This window comes from Neopelma chrysocephalum, unplaced genomic scaffold, assembly GCF_003984885.1.
Source record: "Neopelma chrysocephalum unplaced genomic scaffold, ASM398488v2 Primary Assembly neopelma1_23, whole genome shotgun sequence".
In the NCBI taxonomy this organism is placed as follows: Eukaryota; Metazoa; Chordata; class Aves; order Passeriformes; family Pipridae; genus Neopelma; species Neopelma chrysocephalum.
In genome coordinates, this window is record NW_020897691.1 from 9,702,644 (window position 1) to 9,724,111 (window position 21,468).

Sequence of the window (21,468 nt, forward strand, 5' to 3'; positions counted from 1 at the left end):
ACCTACCAGGGTCGCTTCTTGAATCCATTTCCTCAGCAAATGTAGCACTCTTTTCCAGGTCTTCCCTCATGTATATCTTCTGGGGTCTCAAGTGCTGGTGTTTTGCCTACTGAAATTGGAGACTGCCCTGAAAACAGGAAAGCGCTGCAGAGCATGTAGAGACCTTAGCAGGGGCTGGACTATGTGACTCCAGAGGCCCCTTCCCATCACGCTTTAATTCTGTGGTTCTCTTAATAGGCAGCTGAACTGGAACAAATATTTGCCTTTCTTGCTGAATATTGGTACAGAAAGGAAGTCAAGGTAGGAGGGAGGCCCAGCCTTCTGGAGTACCAGAACACTCAGGAAGTGAATCAGTGGGAAGGAAGGAGCAAACAGAGGGTTTATATGGATGGGAAGGTGGGGAGAGTGAAAAGTGAGTCTCCCAGCAAAACTACAGGGACTGCTTTAATAGCCAAAAATACTACAGAGTTCATTGACAGCTAGGCTTAGCTTATTGTCAGCCTGCTGTGACCCATACAGCTTTGTATGTATGTGCAAGGGCGTAAGCAGCAAGTGCTCACTTCTGTTTTCACGTTCAGGTTTAGCAAGATTTTTGATTTTTTGAAAAAATAAGCAGGAAAACAGTGCAGTAAAGTGGTAGCTTTAATTGATGAGATGAACTATTTGAATATTTTTTTTCGGTCTTGTTATTTAATTTTTAACCTTTAACAGATTTATTCAAGACTGCAGTTGAGAAACCAGTGCTTTCTTCTAGCTTAGTTAAGTTCATTAAAGTAAAAAGCTCTGGTACACTTAACTCATGTAGCTGCCTTTCACTTTAAATATTTATGTTAAGTGCACTTCTTCTGAACCTGTGTAACTCGAGACGTGGTAACAAAGTGCTAGCCATTACAGCAGCACAGTAACTATTCCCTGCAGCCTCCAGGATGGTCATTTCGCCTACTCCCTCCTGCAACTTAAATATCCTTCCTTCCTTCCTTCCTTCCTTCCCTGCTTCCTTCCTTCCTTCCTTCCTTCCTCCCTCCCTTCCCTCCCCTCCCCTGACCCAGCAGTTGCTTATATCTGTATCATCTGCATCAGCAGCACCAAGCCCAATGCTGCCAATATAAATGAGACGTAGCAGTCATTGTTAGTGCTGTTAAATTGGATTTATTAAAACAGCAAAGCAACATGAGGAAGTTTAGGTGAACATTAGGTACATATCCTGAACATAAATGCTTTAGAAATCACAAGGGTTTAGTACAATACGTACCATTTCTGCTGCTGCCCTGGGAAGCAATGTTCTCTGCCCCTCGTCCCCAGTACATCTGAACACTTTTATCAGGACTAAGGCTCTGATAGGCCAGAATTACTTTGAAAATGGTAGTTAGGCTCCAGTGTCATTTAGGCAGTTTTAAAAATAGTCCCCCATTATCTTTGTCTGTAAAAGATAAGCTGCTTTCTTCCAGCTCTACCAGGCAATTCTTCTCTTGCCTTTCCTAACCTAAGCAGAAGATAACATATTTGTTTTTTCCGAATCTTGTCTATATTTGTCAGCTGTAAACAATTTTTAAAAGTGGTTTTTTCCTGTTTCTACTATGGGTTTTATTGCCTTGAGGTAATTTGTTATTAATGCAGATTAATCCTTCAATTAATTATATTCAGTTATCTGGCTTCTAAACCTCTCCTGTGTCCTCCTCCCAAAACTAGCATAGCAGTTTCACCATTAGTTTTCTTATGTTCTCTATATTTTTCTCAAGGTATAGCTATATTTAATCTGGGCAAAAGGAAGAGTCAGGCTGTGGAGATGTCTGACACAGGTTTTGGTAATGAAAGGATCCTTTCTAGCACAAACATGCTTCTTGGGAGCAGTGGGGCTTCTTGTGGGATAAGGTACAAAAACTACATATAGGCTTGCAGAATCTTTCCTGTCATAACAGGTATTTAATTATAGCAATGAATATTAATTATTAGATGCTTATTATAGTGGAAGAGATCCAAAGGCTGAGTCACAGACATGAGCAAGTAATGGTTCTCCTTACCGTCAGTGGACACTGTCCTCCTTTGTGCCCAGGCTGAATTATGTTCTTGGTGTCTGTGTTTGGTGATGCATAGCCTTCAGCATCCCTTAGTCAGAGAAACCAGCTACCACATGTACCTCCATGAAACACCATGGCGAGAGCTGCGTGAAAGACCTGATATTGAAGCCGTATTAGGCAAGCTTCTTTGGCTTGGGCTTTGATGGGCTTTTTTTTTTTCTTCTTACAGATGTGAAATTCCAGTCAAATTTACTGAAAGCACTAATCTGTTTCAAAGGAACCATAAATGATTGATGTTGTCACGCATGTGTTAGGCAAATAATTGATGATGATTATCGAGTTTTGCTTTGAGATTTGAGTTTAGGTAAATGTGACACTTGCAAAATTCATCACTGAATACAGCCAGGGGAACCAAAGCAGGAGAGAAAAAGCACACTCAAATGCCTTGAGAATGTGGGGTTTATGCTTGTTTCTCCTGCAAAATATAGCAGAAGCATCTCTGAGTGGTGCAAATATGCAATCAAATATGCAACTTAAAAAGATGGGGAGTGGCATGTCGAACCCATTTTTCATGGACAATAGTCTGTGACAAACACCTAAGAACAGCCATACCCATGCAGACTAAGGGCCCCTCCAGACAAATATCTCATTTCCAGCATTGATCATAAAACAGATGCTGATGAAAACAGCGTATATGACACTTCTTCCCAAACATACCAAAACTTGACCCCAAGTATCAGTGTAAACAGTTTGTAACAAGACTCTCAAATTAAACAGTCTCGTTCTGCATAATCCAATCTTGCTGTGTCATTTTTTTCTGGAGCACAGCCTGTTGGACCATTTTGTTTCCTTAAGTTTTCAGTTGTGTTGAAAATAAAAGGTGGATGTGTCTATTAGCCATGCAGACCACCTCAATGCCCATTTGATTTACCATTATTTTGTTACTCCACAGTTTGAGATGCTGACGGGATCATTACCCTTCCAGGGAAAAGACAGAAAGGAGACAATGGCACTCATTCTCAAGTGAGTCTTGAAACTGGTTTCATTCTTCTGACTCTGAGTTAACTCTACCCTCTGGAGAGTCTATAGATCCCAAGTATATGAAGAGTATTGTGCACCTAGATTTCAAAGCTGTGTAAGGCATTAATTTGGTAAGGCACACGTAGCTGATGCCTGTATGTGACTCTTAAAACTACTTTCAGAATAAATAGTAGGAGGTGAATTACTGAGAGGACCTTACAAAAGGAATCTATCTTACTTTCTCTAATAATGTCAATATCCATAAAATGTGGGAACAGTCAAAGTACTGCAGGACGCCTTATATTTTGTTGTTGCCAAGTTTCAAATATTTTCCTTTGCAGATTTCCTATTCATTTGATGTTAAGTGCAGACACATGAATTTGAAGCTGAGCTTTCTTCAGTATTACATTTTTTTTCTGTAGCAGTGAATGGCCAAAAGAAAAAATTTACCCTCTTTAAAGAGTATATGGTTTAGTACAATTGCTTTCATTAGGTTTTGTTGTTTAAATTCCTCTTGATTCCCAAAGTTATTCCAGCAAGCTAAAAAAGTGAAAAAATTCTGTAGGAAAATTACCTATTTAGATTGCAAAAGGTTTTATGAGATTCATCGAATCTGCTCTACCTCTAGTGAAGTCAGTGGTAAAACCTTCCTTACCTTCAGCAGAACAAGATCAGGTCCTTGCTCTGTGTTGCATTATGCTTAGGTAGTCTTTTTTACACTGATTTCATGTGTCTGCCCATCCTGAGTACTACAATTCCACCTTTTCAGCCACAGCAGGATGGAAAAAAAATCTTTAAAAATATATTTTCTTTTCAAGTGTTGTGTTCTTTCAGAGCCAAGCTGGGAATGCCACAGTTCTTGAGCATAGAAGCCCAGAGCCTGCTGCGAGCCCTCTTCAAAAGGAACCCCTCCAACAGATTAGGTACGTATGTGCATTTGATCGGGGCATTTGTTATGTGCCGTCTGCCTTGTCAGGTGGTGATCATTTCTCTCAGAACATCTTTTCTCATACTTATCCTTTTCGTTATGTTGCGTTTTCCATTCCTTCCCAGAGCACAATGAACCTTGAGCATTGCTAGAGAAATTTGCAAAGAGCACAGGCAAAGCACTGGAATTTAAAACATGATATTAATTTTTATTTCATTTTTTTGGTAAAGAGGGAGAATAAACTGCCAGCTTTTTTTTGGAGGATTTAAGATAACTGCTGAATATGATACTATAGGGAACTGAGAAACAAGTGTGTTTTAAAAATCTGTATAATTTAGCTGCAAATCTGAGGTTTCATCTTTGCTATTCTCAAATGTGTTTCAATCCTGTCACATTCTGTGAGCTGGGAGCATTCTCACAGTAGGCTTTCGTCTTTATTATCCTAAATGTATCATGGCCTTTTTAATAATGTCTCTTCACCCTTTATTAGTAATCCTATTTAAATTGTGATAAGCAAGAAGTATGTATTGGATAATGTATCTTATGTCTGTACACTTGTTTAAGAGTTTTATTAAGAAATTAATTGCATTTGATGAGGTCATGGACAACGCCTGTTGCGTGACTTTCATTGCAAATTTTGTCCTTGCTCCACACAGGGATGAATTGACAACCTGACCAAGCACAGTGCTGGGTGGGAATGAGGAGACAGTCCTTCAGCACGTGGCCCCTCTCCTCCTGAGGGGATGGCACATGGCCCGCAGAGGGAATGTCCCCAAGAGGTTTTACCTCTTGACATAAATGGTAGCTCTTGCAGTCTGATACGCTGCAGACATGAGAGTGGAAAAACACATTTTCTCAGCAGGTTTCAATTGCTCTCAAGTAATTTGTTTGACATTAGGAAAAAATAGAGTATTGGGATTTCTGGGTTTAATCTCTTTCAGAAAAATAAGGTGCTGCAGCAAATATAAACTTTTTCCCACTCCCAACCTCTGTTCCTTTCTGCTATTTCCTCCCTGTCTCCATCTCTTGCTTTTGTTCTGCTCTGCTCATTTTGTGGCTTCCCACAGTTTGCTATCCATCCAAAATGGGGCTCCGGTGAAGTCAGCGGGAATTTCTGGATACCAGTCCTTAAATAAAAAGCTACTTACTAAAATAATCAAAGTTGCTTAGTTTTAGCCATAACAATTCTAGCTCCTATATCAGCTCCCTGTTAATAATGGGGAATTGCTAGGGGTCAAGGTTTTAAAACCCAAGGTTCATTGAAATACAGGGAAGGCTTGGAGAAAGAAAGAAAATATTTATAACACAAGCATCCAAGGAAATAAAATCTCAAAGAGTAACAGAAAAATAGATCTTAACATTTCAGGGATAGTGGTGGAAAGCTCCTGAGGGCACTCTCTGGTTCACTGATTGAGAATGAGCATAAAGGACAATGGAAACAGACCTGTTGGTAATAAAAGAAGGAAAGCTTAAATGATTGGCCTAAATACTGAACAGAAATCAGTAGATAAAGGACTACTTCCACTTTGTGGATTTTAGCTTTTTCTGGGAAAGAAATAATAGCAAAAGAAATGTAGGATTAGACCTACTGTTTTGAAAAATCTTTGGAAAATTAATGAAGTATGCTAAAATAAATGAACCATCTTATGGATCAAACACTTGTTTTCAGCCATTGCTACAGAAGTTTGTGAATCTGGAAAGTGTATTTAGTTCCAAAATCCAATTTTTAGCATTGACAAGATGAAAAATGCTAAGCTTCAAAAATAATTTTATTCTTGCTGCCATTTTGCTTTTTGCCATTTGACTTTGGTATCTTAACAAATGGAAGTAAAGATGGATGATGTTTTCTGAAATTTTGCTTTGAAACTTCATTTTGAAGCTTTGGATTGCTAATGGAAAAAATATTAGAGTTGAAGCAAGATAGACAAGACAGAGGAGGAATTTAGTAATCCAGTTTACCTGGTTCTAAGTCTGGTGCCCATATTATCATCATGGCTAGGCTTCGCGAACGAAGATTTGGGAAGGGCTCTACCCACGTTTCTTGCAAGCGCGTTGGTGGCTAAAAAGGCCAATACGAGAAAGGCATGTCCGGTTGCAAAAGACACAACAGAAAGACTCCTTAGGTGGTATATTCTGTAAGGCTCGATTCTTTCTGCGTTGTCTTTTCTCCTCAAGGGTGATCCTGCGTGCTTTCTCAAAAGCATCAGCAGCGTTATAAATGGTTTGTCTCCAGGCCTCCCGATTGGAGGCCAGAGTAGACCAGTTATGGTGATCAATATGGCCAAGGCTGAGATGTTGTTTCAGGGAGTCCTTGTATCTTTTCTTTGGGGCTCCTCTCTTGCGGCAGCCAGTGGCAAGTTCACCGTAAAGCAGGATCTTGGGGAGGCGGTGGTCCTTCATCCTAGAGACGTGCCCAGCCCAACGCAGCTGTGTTCTCAGCAACATGGCCTCAATACTTGTGATTGCTGCCTGTTCGAGAACAGATGTATTGGTCACATAGTCTGACCAGTGGATGTTTAGGATTGTGCGGAGACAGCGTTGATGGAAGCGTTCTAGGAGTCGCAGGTGGTGGCGGTAGATGACCCATGATTCGGAGCCATATAAAAGAGTAGACAGCACTATGGCTCTGTAAACACTGATCTTGGTACTTTTCTTCAAGTGTTTATTTCGCCAGACTCTTTTATGAAGCTTTCCAAAAGCACTATATGCCTTTGCTAACCTGTTATCTATCTCCCCGTCAATCTTACCATCTGAGGAGATGAGGCTACCTAGGTAATTAAACTGTTGGACTGATTTGAGTTCTGATTGGCCGATGGTGATGTGGGGATGATGGAGGACTTCCTGAGGTGCAGGTTGATGGAGAACTTCAGTCTTCTTTAGGCTGACTTCCAGCCCAAAGAGCTCAGTAGCGTCTGCAAAGCAGGATGTTAAACTCTGCAGAGCTGCTTCTGTGTGGGCAACAAGGGCGGCGTCATCAGCATAAAGCAGCTCCCGGACAAGATGGTTTAGGGTCTTGGTGTGGGCCTTCAGTCGCCTTAGGTTGAATAGGCTTCCGTCAGTACGATATCAAATGTAGATACCATCCTGATCATCGAGGTCTGCCGTGGCCCTTTGGAGCATCATGCTGAAAAAGACTGTGAATAGGGTAGGAGCGAGAACGCAGCCTTGTTTCACACCATTCTTTATTAGAAAGGGCTCAGAAAGTGTGTTGCCATATCTGACTTGGCCATGCTGATCCTCATGAAGTGAGATGATCATTTTAAGGAACTTGGGGGGACAACCTAAACGTTCCAAAATCTGCCAAAGACCTTTTCTGCTCACAGTATCGAAAGCCTTGGTGAGGTCGACAAAGGTTACATAGAGACCTTTGTTCTGTTCCCTACACTTCTCTTGCAGTTGTCTGAGAGCAAATATCATGTCTGTGGTGCTCCTGTTGGCTCTGAAACCACACTGACTTTCAGGTAGAATTCCTTCTGCTATAGCAGGTATTAGTCTGTTCAGGAGTATTCTTGCCAGGATTTTGCCAGCAATGGAGAGCAGAGTAATACCACGGTAATTTGAACAGTCTGATTTGGTACCTTTCTTCTTATACAAGGTGATGATGACTGCATCACGAAGGTCTGAAGGGAAGTCATAGAAGTCTTAGACTAAGAGTCAGTATTTTCTGGTTCGGTACCCATGGTCATAAACAGCTGCGTAGGGACAAGTAAGAATAGGGTAAACATACGTGTTACTTCACCCAAATTTTCTCCCACCCTACTCCTGCTTTAAGGTCAAGCAAGGAGTTTCCTGAACTTCTTGTGGTTTGTTGAAGTAATCTTCAACAGATTTCTTTTCAACACACTTCCTGGCCTACCCATCAACCCGTATAAATATTTTGAACTGCATCATCTTTTCCAAGTAATTCCACATCACACAGCTGTCTGTTTCCTGACAAAACATCTCCAGGTTCTTCTGAACCTGATTCCTGCTAGCATAATTTAATAACCTGTTGTAAACCTCCTTGGTCACCTGTTTCCAGGTAGAAAAGTCCTGACGTATTCAATCATTCCATACCATTCCTTGTTGACGTTCTTTGATTTTTCCTCCTTTTCATAAGTATGCCCTCTTATATGTGTGATGTGAGTGTGTCAACATCCATAGTACAGTTGTAGGCGTACAACAGATATACACAATGACAATGCAGTGATATTCTCCCTTTTGTCCTCTCTTCTCTTTCTAAGATTTGATTTCATGCTGTCTTTGCCTAAAACTGTCTGTCTGCCATAACCGACAGACCTCAGTGGAGCTGATCATCTTTGAGCATGTAATTTTGTATGGCGGGCTAGGATTGTTTATCCTCATGTACATTGCTTACATTTGTCTATACTGAAAGATTACCAGAGTGGGGAAGTAATCAGAAGATCATCTCACTTGCATTATTATCCAGCAGGCCTGACAGACAATCGTGCATGTTATGTTTGCTTTCTGTATCCATTCATCAGTGACTGTTAAGCAGGCTGTAGGAAGCCATTCCAGATCATTGCGTTTTGGCAAACATTGATAATCTCTTGTACACAAGGAGAGCAGGCATCACATTTACAAAAGCTTCAGTTGACAAGACCTTTGTAAAGCTGCTTGTAATGTTGATCTTCTGAAAGTACAAATACTGCGGATAAAAGGCTGAATCCTCTGAGGTGTTGAGTGCCCCTTGCAAGGTGCTTATGAATCCCAGGTCCTTTTGGGATTCAAGGATGCTCAGAATGCTTGTGCAGAAGTATGCTGGGTACCTTTCAGGGACTGATTCCAAAATTGCAGTGCAAAGACTTTGCTTCCAGGTGTTAATTCTCCTTGAAATGAAAATGAAGGGTGCTATTAATAAAGTCAAATCAACTCCATAAATGGCATTCTAAATCATCTCTGACAGTTGTTTAATTATTACTGAGCACCTGTTGGGTTTTCTGATGGCACTGAAGCAAATAAACTGAGGTAAAGGAATAAAAAAAGGCAATCTTCAGTGAAGACATAAGGCAAAAGTAATGAAGAAATTAGGTTTCTTACCCAATCTCAGAGGACTTTCCCTCAAATTCCTATTCCCTCCAATTTCCTTTAATACTGAAGGAAACATAACACTGAGAGTGATGATTTTAGTACTCAGAGGAATTTGAAGACAATATTTGCAAAGGGGGAACCTAAAACCCTGGCTTATGTCAAATCATTTGGAGCCTTTTGGTATTTTGAATCTGTACTTACCTGTAGTGCAGCTTTCTTTACCTGTGAAGAACAGGTAGCTAGTCGAGATCTGAAAGTCGGTGCACATAGAAGAGCTGCTGCTGGTTGCAGGGAGCAGCTGTAGCCTTGCCAGGGTATGAGGATGTCTTGGGGCTTCTCCTGACCTCGCTGGTGCATGTGCTCTCCTGGGCCTAAAATCCCGTGTCTCATTCAAAGCTTGACTGTGCAGCTATTCAGCCTTGGCAGCATCCTCAATTAGAGAAAAGTAAAAACCCTCAGCCATCAGATTCTCATTAATGAAGTGCCCTTGTCTGTACTTTGGTAGTTTATACTGTTATGACAGTTGTACTGTCCAGGGTTGACTAGAAGGAATGTTTATAGGGTAACTCTGACTTTGTCAGAAGAAAAGTGGGGATGGGGAGGAAGACAGAAGAAGAGATGTCATGCAGTACTCTTCTAAGCATTACTTCATTTTAATTCTTTCATTCTTTTGCCAGGTGCTGGATTTGATGGAGTGGAAGAAATTAAACGTCATCCTTTCTTTGTTACTATAGACTGGAATGTAAGTGGAGCAGAATTTAATTTTTTTTTTTATTATTAGCTAAATTTTATGAAAAGAAACTGCCATGTTTAGGAAAAAAGGCATTCTGTAATGCAGAGAACCCAGGAGCTAGAGCCTACTCAGTGGGTACCTGTGTCTCTTGCAAACATACTTGGCAGTGGTGGGTTTACAGTTGAACTCGCTGGTCTTAAAGGTCTTTTCCATATGTGTTTGTTCACATACCCACAAATGAAAGGAATAGAAAGCTGCTTTCAGCATTGCTGGTTTTTTCTAACTTCTTGTCTCTGTTTTGTCTGATAGTCTGTCTAATCATTATACTACCTGAGGCTATTTCCAGCATTCTGCAGAATAATTTCCACATTCAGCTTTAATAAACATGAGACTTCGATTGTGGGAGCTGGACTGGAGTGAAAATGAGTAGCTTTAAATGAAATAATTCCTGTAGTATTCAGTTGTAAAAGAAAACAGAGGCAAAGGATTGGGCTTGAAAGAGATACTTCATAGGGAATCAATCTGATTCTCTAGGTCCCTCCATTGTTCTGCTTTTACATTCCGTATTGAACTACTTGTCCCTTCTCACTCAGTTGGGCAGGCTGGACTAAAGGCTAGTTTTATTCTTTCCAATATCAGGGACCTTCAGGAATCCTTTTCTCTCTTGTAATTATTTAGAGCAGCCCCAGGTCTGCTTCTACATGCCTGCCAACAGTAGCTCCAAGGAGCTCCAAGACCTCCAGGCTCATTCTTTTCCCAAACACAACATGGTGCTACTGGGACTACCTGGGCGTCCACAGAGCTGGTACAACAGGCTGTACAGCAGGCTGTGCTGCTTTATGCTAGAAGAATCATAAATCTTCCAACAGGATAGCTTTGTTAACCCATTCTTATCATTTTGGCCTAAGTGACCATAGGAAAGCATCTGCTCCTTCCACTAGGTTGCATTGAGGGCTATAGAAAGCCCCCAAAATAGATGGATTTTCAAAAGCGTGATTTTACACCTCTGAACATACAAGTTAACCAGCCAGAACTGGAAACGTCAGCTCCTCTTACAAGTGTTTGATGTTTGATTGAGGTGAGCTATTATTTTAACATCAGCACTCAAAATTGGAACAGCAAACATTTGATCAAATGAAGCATGGTTCGAATAAGACATGTCAGAGGTGATTAACAGAATGGTGAACAAGGATTTCTTTTATTGCTATCAGCTACAGCTCATAAAGCTGGTGGTAGAGATTAGCTACATACTTGATTTAGACATGTAAGAGGTTAAATCTCACATTCTCAGCATCCTATTTGTTCAAATCAATTTATTTTTAGACAAACCTGGAAGCAAACATTTTTCATTCTTGCTCTGAACAACTACCAATACATCAGAGCTCCTGTTTGCCACATCCTCTCGCATTTTCTACTTTAATTTTACCCAACCTGTGTTATGGTTGTTATGTCTCTTCAGTATTTAATGTGTTCACTCATAAATGCTAGTGTAACACATCACATTGATGCAGTTCTTAAAATAAATTCTGATAAAAACACATGAATGTGTTTGACAGAGCTATTCTCAAACTGCTGCCCAGGACTTCCCATTAAAGCTAATTCCTCTGTGAAAGAACATTTTGTGGTGCCCAGGTAGCCTTTGAAAGGCCCACAAAATCATTTATTTTGGAAAAACTTATTAGAAAAACCCAGTTTGAGTAGCATGTTGAAGAGTTGGCATGACTCATCAGCATGTTAAAACATGATCAGTGAAAATGGAGTTTGAGACTTTCCTTTATGGTCCAGCTGACTTTTAATCCCAGTACATATGATCTGGAGTCTAGATTCTCTTTCCTTTTCTGCTTCTTACTAATGATGAAATTCTGTATGATGACTTTACATTTATGGAAACAGTAAGTGAAAATAAAAATTAGGGAATTCAGAAGACTTGGGTTCTTTTTTTTTTTTTTCTCCCCCCCCACCTCCCCCCCCAGTCCTCCAATATCTCCACAGTCCTCAGCTTTGCAATCAAAGTACAGGTCAGATGAATATGTCTTGATGTAATAAGAAGTACTGGAGCAGTGAGAGGGTTTTTCTTCTGTGCTTGCTAGTGGAGCAGCTCACTAACTCATCACAGATAAATGAGGCTCTGCATCTTGGAAAGGTTTTCAGAAAAGTCAGTTTTGTCCCATGAGACTCCTCAAGACCATCTTCTGTCGTGATAATTGGTGATTGTTTCAAGCCCAGTTCTTTAGGGAACAATGTCATGCCAATTCCTGAGGAAACTCAACAGTCCTCCATCATTTGAAACAGCTCTTATGGACTGGGAAATATCTACCATGAAGAAGACAGATATGCTTGAACATGCCTTGGAGGTAGAGAGGAACATGGATTTAATTGCCCTTTGATGTCTTATCTAGCCCTCTAACTCTGCTGTAAAATGTAGCTGTAAAGATCCATTCTAATCCAACACATTTAGTGCTTATTGCACTTTCTTTGAGACAGACAGATCATTATTACACAGATCAGCTATCATCTTTGTAATATTTCCTCATTTTATTCTAATTTTCCAGTTACTCATGGAGATCTTGGGAGGCTTATCTCATTACAGCAGCTACAGTATTGTATACATTTCAGAGCAATGTGAGCCAGCCTGGCCCTGAGCTGAAGCCAGGACTTTGACTTAACAGTGATCATCCAACCAGCTGTTAACATGTTCTCCATGGACGGAAAGGGAACAGGATCAGAGAAGAGAGAACAGAAATGGATCAGATACAGATGTTTATGGCTGATCTCTATATGGTTTCAGGAAAAGAGTCCCTGATGCCCTCAATTTGTTCTCCTCTAATATATACAGAATCTCTCACATCAATTTGCAGTCAGTCAGCAAACAACGCTTTTGAGCCAGGACAGAAATGTTAATTTACTTTATGCCTTGGTAGTATAAAGACCTCAGAGACCAAGAAGCAAGCTCTTTTGGAGAACTTCTGTACTATCTTGGCAGCTATGATAGCACTGCTGTGACTGACAGCACAGAAATTTTCAGCTTTTGATCCTCCATCAAAAGCTCCCTTATCGTGAAGGGTCAGAATGGGTTAGTATCTGCTGGAAATGCAGTATGAAACAGGACTTGTTTTTAAGCATGATTTTTCCTGCAAAAATGACATGATAATCAGGAACAAACCACCAAGTTGCATCATCTAATTTTAAAAAGAGATTCAAAACAGAAATGAGTTAGCTTATTCCTTCTAAGTTGTGTGTGAAGTGTAGATATTGCAGTGATGAAGTCATTAGAATCACAGATGGAAACATATGACTCGGACCATCATTTCAGAGTATTTTCAGAGCTGTTCTCTTGGGTTTGAATGTGTTTACCTGTTGGGGCAGTTATTTCCTATCTTTCACTGTCTTTAAACAGACACAACCAGATATAGTGTCTGGTTTGCATGAAGGCAGCGAACACAGTGGAAACAACATACACAGTGTAAAAATGGCCCCTGTTACACTGCTGCAGATGCTGCTGCCAAGCACATCAGTGCTGATAGCGCATGACCACTCTGTGCAGAGGCAGTAAATATCATCCTGGAAAACATGAGTGTGGCCAGAGAACAACCCTCCTCCTCCTGGCCTTTCACAGATGTCATTCCCATGTTCCAGAGTGCCATTCTTCAGCAAAATCTGTAGTCACCCTAGGTTTAACTTCTGGTTAACTTCTGTACTAAATGAACTGTGGACAATCTGACACAGAGTTTTTATGCCCAGATTTAAATTTTGGCATGAGCTAATCTCTGTAAGAGTCTCATTTTTACAGCTGTTGTTGCCCCATAATAAAGCCCTAAATTCCCACTTTACAGGGTGAAAAATAGATGAAGATTTCTGCAAATATCAGTCTTACTGCTCTAAGGCATTTAGTAGGCACTGTGATGCAAATTCAGTAAATCTGTTGTTAAATGAATGGACTGTCTTTTGTGATCAAGGCTGGGACTCTCAGGAAGGAGGCTAGATGCCCAGCTTCTTGACAGTTTTACCTGCTTACTAACCTTGCACCCCCTTTTCTTCCGAAGACAAGCAGACCCAAACCAAGTTGACTTTAGATAGTTTCAGTCACTGTCTCTGAGAAAGCACAGTCTGGTTCCTGTTTTTTTTTATTACTGTTTCTTTTTTCCAGGTCATGCATGATGCATTTCTGGTTTTTCATTGAAAATGAAAAATTAAATCCCTTTTTGGAGACTGCAGTTGAAGGAGTAGGCTATAAACAGTAGTTTTTGTTTGGATGACAGGCTAAATTGGAACCAGAGCAAATGACATGCTAGAAAATAAACTGTAAAATACAGCTGAGGAAAGGAATGAGAAGAAAGTGGAATCAAGTTCTTTTTCCTTCAATACTTATCAGAGATCAAACTAAACCGAAAACATGAATTAATTGCAGGTTTTACCAACTGCAAAAGTTAACCCCAAGGTTTGAATTCTGCTGTCTTTTCTATTGTTTGCAGGCAATAACATTGAGCCATTAATCTAGGAGAGGACAAACATTTTAGAATGTGGTTCATCCTTTTGTCTGCTCATTGGATTTTCCATGACAGGTATATGTAGCAAGGGAGTTTATTCTCACACCGTAAGTGCATCACTGTGGAGGGTAGCATCTTTCTGTTTCTAGAAGTTGTCTAAGGAATAATTCAATTCTTGATCAAAGAAACTCAGTTGAGGAAATTACTAAATAGTTTTTAATTAAATTAAACCATTTTTCTTCTTGATATTTGCCAGGCACATGTACAGAGCATTTACATCTCTGGGTTTTTTTAGGAGTGCTTTTTTTAAAAGATGATGAAAAATTAACTGCTTATCAATAAGAAGAGAAAGACACAAAATGTTGCAGCATTTTGTTACTAGACTAGGTATATTATTTGAGTTCCAGCTGAGGAGGTGTTCAGATGAAGCTCATATTAGAGATCTGGCAACATATTTTAAGAAAAGGTCACTGGGAGCTGGAGAAAAATTAGTTATTTCAAATAAAAATGTTTCTATCTGAAATCAGAAAGGCAGCTGATAGAAGCTCATAGTTTCTCAAACTTGTGTAGAACTGTTTTCTAGTTAATTCATAGGTATTATTAATCTGAAGGTACTGATTATCAAAGTCTCAGAAGGATGTGAGGGGTTGATAAGTAGACAGAAGCATGGATATGTATCCAGGTGTGAATATCTAGATCAGTACTTTCACACCTTGGAGTTCATCTCCCTCGTTTTGTGGATTATGCGCTCCCTCAGCACAGCCTCTGCATCTGACAGCTCTGTATGATTCCTGATATCTGTCAGTCACATTTTTCTGTACTAAGTCAATGCTGTGGCCAGTTAAAAAAAATGGGGATGGCGTGTAGGAGATTATTCTTTACTGGGAAAGAGAAAGAAGTCACATTCTCAAGAAAACATTAAGGGCTAAGGAATGCAATTCTTCTTTATGGATGTGTAAACAATGTGGAAGGAAAAAATCTTCAGCTTCTTATACTTGTGCAAAATAACACACATATAATGATCTTAAGCATCCAACCTGAAATTTAAATGCTCCAATTAGCACTTACATATGCAAAGTCTCTTCTGAATGCCTAATAAGATCCAAAACAATAATTTGGATATCTAAACTGGGATTTAAACTGAGAAAACTAGGACTCCGTTTCCATTTAAATGGATAATGGAACTCCCAGTGACTTTTGCATACAGTACCAGTATCACCATGACTTGGAAAGTACATAATTGTTTAAACTTTACCAGAAGTTATGTGACAGCCTGATAGAAGTGGTCAAAGACAAGATTTGAAATTTAACTTGCTATGTTATTTGCCACCCTGGTTGGTTTCTGTTGGAAGAGGTCAAGGTCAAGATACATCAGCCCTGAATAGTTTTGGGACCATGGTAAGGGATAATAGGTTAATATGTTTCCTAAAATTAGAAATATTCTTGAAAAATCCAGAAGGATCTCAAATCCTCCAAGTGATTTTTTTCTCTGTATGTAGAAAACAATGGCTGTGATTCTTACCGTTTTCTTAGATCAGCTTGTGTCACATTGTGTTTTGCAGTCTACAGGATGCAGGTTTTTAAAGGAAGAGGCATTCTGCCTGCAGCAGGCCTTCATGTTTAACTGTATTGGGCTGCCTTGGTTTAGTGATTTGGCTTTGGTTGTTGTGGTTCACTCAGAGAACTGAAGGTAGTTTGGGATGGAGAAGGCCATAGATGACACTGCTCTGCTTTTCCTTGATGATACCATTTAGTTACCTGATTCAAGAACTTGGGGGAAAAAAGTTTTAGGCAGTTTACCTTTTACTGTTCCATTGTCTAGTCAGAAACATCAGAAATAATTTCTATCACAAATGGAAAAAGGAGTCATCTGGGTTGTGCTCAGAAGTGCCTTTCACTTGCACAAGCAACTTCTTTGTTTTCGTCCCCTCCCAGAAAGCAACTTTGTGATTACACATCTTTAGGTGGCGTGTGACTCATGATGAATCTTAAATCCCTCCCTAGTAGTGGAGGATATGACTTAGGGATTCCAAATACAAATGTAGCTCCAATAGCACTTGAGAAACTACAGACGGGTGAAGGAATTAAGAGGCCAGAGAGAATATGGTTATGATAATAAAAAGAGAATGCAGTTCCTGAATGATGCGCTGCTCTAGAACACTTGCCAAGTTTTGGACCTCACAGGATAAGCAGTACAGTTAATTCAGGGAGAAAGCACATGAATGTGACCATATTGCTTTCTGCAGTAGAAGCACTGCAGTTGTGAATTAAGACAAATAAAGGGAAGCTGGAAGCAAGTAGCTTTCACAAGGTGAAATCCTAGCGGTAGAAAAGCCTTCAGTAGGTGCTGAGTTCTCTTTTAAAGTTCTGTGCAGACAAAAAAAGATGTACGTTAATTGCTATGTTGATACTTTTCAGCTGATGAGGGACACTTCCTGCTTAAGATTGAAATTGGCTTTTAATTATTTGGAAGACTGGCTTTCCGTTGTGGCTCACAGCAGTTATTCATTTCTTTTTCTCTCAGAAGATACTAAGCAGTTTTATGCAAGCAGAAACTTTTTATGGTGAAATGGCCATTAATTATTATATTCAGGCTCACCATTTCACTCTTCCAAGGAATTCAACCACAAACATATCCTTTCTATTAAGGCTAATATTATGCTGCAGAATTTCCTGCTTCAAGAACCCTTATTTATCAATGCAAAATCAAGTTCAAATTATGGTGATGTGTGTACATCTTAGGTTTGACCACAAGCTTTATATTACAGAAGTTAATTTACCACAAAACCTACAGTTAAAAAGAATCATCCTGCATGCAAAGAGCTGGACAAGCATTTATTAATCTCCATTAAATATTTTGAAAAATTAGCTCATTAGGAAGTTGTTTTGAGAGCTAACCTTAAAATGCATGTTATGAACAGTCATAAAGTGAACTCTCCAGTTCTTATCATGACTTGAAAGTTTGGATGAAATGTTATATTTATGCTCAGACATGTTAATTATGGGGAACGGTCTGTGGCAACTAATTTGGCCCTTTGAAACCTGAGAACAAAAGCATTGCTAGAAAGGAAATGCAGTCTAGGGACTAAAACATGGGACAGGGAGTCAAACTGAAGCTCTGTTACCCATGCTGCCATCAACATAATATCTTGGCCATTTCAAGCAGAGATGATGCAAAAGGCTCCTTCCATCAACCTCTAGAGGCTTTGGATCAGATCCAGACATGCTGCACTTGAGTTTGTTCATTTCCCAAAATGTGTGTAGGTGTGTGTGTATGAGTGCTTGCAAAGGAGCATGGTGTAGCAATTTCTTAAAGATCACTAAGCATGCATTAGGAGACCACAAAGTCCTTCATAATAAAGGCAGTGTATTAGGATGAATTTATGGTGCGTATTAGTTATGTGATCCTCTGCATGACCCCTCAGTCACCAGCAGAAACACACACCTAGCAGTGCTTACCTTCCTCTCTTCTTTATGTTTTTCCTTGGTTTTGCTCCTCTGCTCAAGCCACATTAAACCTTCAATGTGATTTCCCACCCATCCACTGTGCTTTCTTCCTAGCATATTTTGATGGGAATTTCATCTAATCCTCAGGTGTTAGTCCCCTTCCATTTTACCAGCTATGCCAAAAGAACAAATCACTTGTTTAGGTTGTAAGGACCAGGCAGCCAAGCCTGTTGCTCAGCTCGGTCTGGCAGCATGTCAAACATGTTGCTAGTTCTTCACAAATAGTAAATGCTAAAACAGTCACAGCTTTCCAGTGGTTCTTTGTGCTGATAGCCATTGCTGCGCCACTAAAGTCACCCTGTTTCCTGATGTTACCATTGCACATTCCAGTCCTGTCCTTAGACAAGTGAATTTCCAGAGGCCCCAGGTGGAACACTGTGCCAGTCTATGGGCTAAATTTTTACCAGAAACATTTGTGTTCATATTCCAGATTACAGTGGCTAAAAAGTGCAGGCACCATCCAGGGCACCAATCTGTCAAGCCAACCTGTCAAGCAGGAGCCAGATCCATGGATATGTCCTCCTTTTCTGTCAGTCCTGCAAGGATACCACAGAGCTGAGAGAGGAGACCCTAAAGAAAGTGGGGGAGCCTGTCTCCAGATACTGAAGTTGCACACTTTGATGTTGATTGTGATCTGTTCTTCTCCTTGTAGAAACTGTACAGAAAAGAAATCAAGCCGCCCTTCAAGCCCGCAGTGGGACGGCCAGAAGACACCTTTCATTTTGATCCAGAGTTCACATCTCGAACCCCCACAGGTTAGTAAGGTGGCACATGGTAATATAACTTTTCAGTTAGTAAGTTCGTTCTTCCTTTCACTTCCTGTTTCAATGGGGTCCTAAAGTCAGATCACCTGTGGGTTTGGCAACATCCAGCAAGAAGCAAAGATTGCTTTGCATTTCCAAGAGAAGAAGCCCAGAAGCATGTCACCAGTCTCACATTAATTTGTCTCCAGGAAGCACAGATTTCACATTTTTAGAAGGAAAAGTAACTGTTGATTTGCTATTTTATTCCTCACCATTGCTTACACTAGCTGAATATAACTATTTTAAATTACCTCAGCTTCAAAGAACTTTGTATCTCTGCAAGTCAGTATATAATTATATATTCCATAGATGTTTTATTTAATTATGAAGTCCCATAGACTATGAACTATTGGAAGTTAGTATGTGGTTAACAAGCAATGAAGAATCATCAAGTTCTCAGATCAGCAGAGTTATGCCAACAGGAAATTTGGCCCACAATATTTAGAAAGTGCTTGCAGTGAGAATGTTGGTCATGTAACTTCTGTTTCCTAATAGGAATATCACACTTTGTGCACTATATATGAAGGTGATTGTTGCACAAAACTCCATCTTTCCACTCTTTTAGTGGAAAGCAGGAATACCAGTAATGTCAGAGTGGTAATCCCACTTAAATTTCCTCCTGCTAGATATGGATAAGTTACATTACATTTCTGCCTGTGATATTCCTGTATAAAGAAGTATTTATTTATACATTCTAAAATATAACAATTTAATTAGCTGTTGTTTGTAAAACACTTTGAAGATGGTAAGAACTGTAAATATCACATAGCACTGTTGTAATAACCAAGTATAAGGTCTCAAGCTCCAACCTTCAAATTGCCCCAGAACTGTTGCAGTGAAAGACTATTACAAGAACACCTACATTATAGCACGTAAATCACAGCTGAGATTTCCTGTCATTTTTGTTCAAGCTGATCCTGACCTACACTATTTTTTTCTTAAAACTAGCCCTAACGTCTAGTCTAGGCCTGACCCAAACTTCCTTTCATGGAGTTTGAAATAATGGTATCTACTCTAAATCTTTTATCAATTGGTTCCTAGTTTTTTTTTGGCAAGTACATGCTGACTTATGCAAACTCTAAAAATATTACACTCTGGTTTATATGTGTCCAACTGGAACATCCACCTGTCTCCAGTATATGTTGGTCATGTTCTGATATTCCTATCCCACTGCATGGAAGCAGATGATATTTGGATACTAGACATTTCCATCCTCTGATTTTAGCTTTCATTTAGATTTCTCTGAAATATTGGAGACTGCAAATCAGTCTGATCTGGAGAGAAGTGCAGTCTCTGGTGCTGCTTTGGGAAGTCTCACTCGCAGAGAAGCATTAAGAATTTGGATTGCTTTGGTAGTTCACTCTTCATTGGTTGTACTGATCCCTGGGGCTATATTTTACACTCTGCGTGTTACTACTGTTGCTTAATTCAGTTTGATATGTCGTACAGATTCTGACATGAAAGTTTTGTCTTGAGGCGGTGGCTGGGGTGGGCAGATGGCCTCACTCAGTTCTGCTTTGGGCTACTGTGGAAAGTGGCCTGAGAATCAAACCGTGTCATTTCAAAATAGGTGTAATTGAAAGTGTGAATGCCTTTACACTTCTAGAATGATGGAAAAGCCCTTGCAGACTGTCAGGATATTTTGCAGACCCTGACTGTTGACTGGTTGGGTCAACCAGAAGAGGGAAAGCATCACAAAGCTGTGTAATACTGGCTCATATTGCCAGTGGAATAGAACAAGAACCCTTTTTATTTTGTGTTTTTTCTGTCCTGACATAGACCCCAAACAAACAAACCATGTTACTGAGATACCCAGATGGAAAGCACTGCAGTAATTCCTCCTTCATGATCATGCAGTTGTGTTTTAATGAAGCTGTGTGAAAGATGCTACCAAGGAGGGGGTACAGATACATATTGCACTCTGTCTTAAAGAATGAGTTCTCCTGCCTGAAAGCAAGTTTATGTCAAAGGTTTGGATCCAGTAACTTGCCAGTCCAGTGATTTTCTGTACCTCAGAAAGTTTCTTTACCCTTGGGGTTGAAACAGCTTTCTCTGGATTTCTAACCTCAGATCGAAGTGTGCCAAAAATGTGATTTCTGACACTGGAAGTTCATCTCTATGGGTATAGTTTCACATTACTTTTTTTCAGAGATTTTTCCAAGTTGCAGTTGCTTTTTCTGGCCACTAACTTCCTGAATTCACCACTGTGAACCCACATCTCATTTGTGGTGACTCATCTCCTCACAGGGAGCAGAAGACTGAAGAAATCTAGGTTAGAAATAATGATTTGAACAAGGATCAAACCAAGATCATTTTTGTGATCCAACTTAGATTTCAGTCCACAAATGCTTGTACTGTTGTAATTGATGGGCCAGCATGCTGTAGCCAGCAGGGATATTTTAGACTGGCTTTACTGCTGAGAAAAAGATAAGTAAAATTGCACCTGAAGTATCTAAATATCCACCTCTGTAAATAAGATAATAATGTTTGCTAACCCCAGTGAAGCATAATGAAGGAAATTACTTAAGATTTATGAAGCCTTTGAAAACCCTTACACTTAGATGCTCTAGTGGAACAAAGCATTGTGACTTTCACAGGGAGAAAGATAACCATTATACAAGATTGATGTTTGCAAGCGGGTCTAACTCAGACATGTGAAATAATTCTGTATTTATAGAGACTAGGAAAATTATTTAGGTTTCTGAGCTATCAGTTAATTAACATGATTTAAGCATAATTTTGCACTTAACAAAAATGTTTTATCATTTAATTCATATGATGGGCATATCAGTTGTGAGTGATGAATATTTAATAATGAACACCAAATAATCAGTAGTTCTACTACCGCTGCTCAAGCAGTTGGCACCGAATTATGAAGGAACAGTTATTTTAAAAAAGTTATGACCTACCTCTTTAGTTTTAGAGCTGGATCACAGCTTTT

At 39.7% G+C, this 21,468-nt stretch overlaps 1 protein-coding gene across 10 annotated transcripts in view; it reads left to right on the top strand.

The window, feature by feature from the left end:
* The window catches only part of RPS6KA2 (ribosomal protein S6 kinase A2), a 283,503-nt gene that overhangs the window by 227,129 nt on the left and 34,906 nt on the right, over positions 1 to 21,468 (top strand). For all 10 annotated transcript variants that reach the window (XM_027686577.1, XM_027686606.1, XM_027686594.1 and 7 more), the window contains 4 exons: positions 2,971 to 3,041; positions 3,873 to 3,961; positions 9,675 to 9,739; positions 18,377 to 18,479. In XM_027686577.1, coding sequence (XP_027542378.1) covers positions 2,971 to 3,041; positions 3,873 to 3,961; positions 9,675 to 9,739; positions 18,377 to 18,479 — 328 coding nt within the window. The remainder of the gene's footprint in view (positions 1 to 2,970; positions 3,042 to 3,872; positions 3,962 to 9,674; positions 9,740 to 18,376; positions 18,480 to 21,468) is intronic.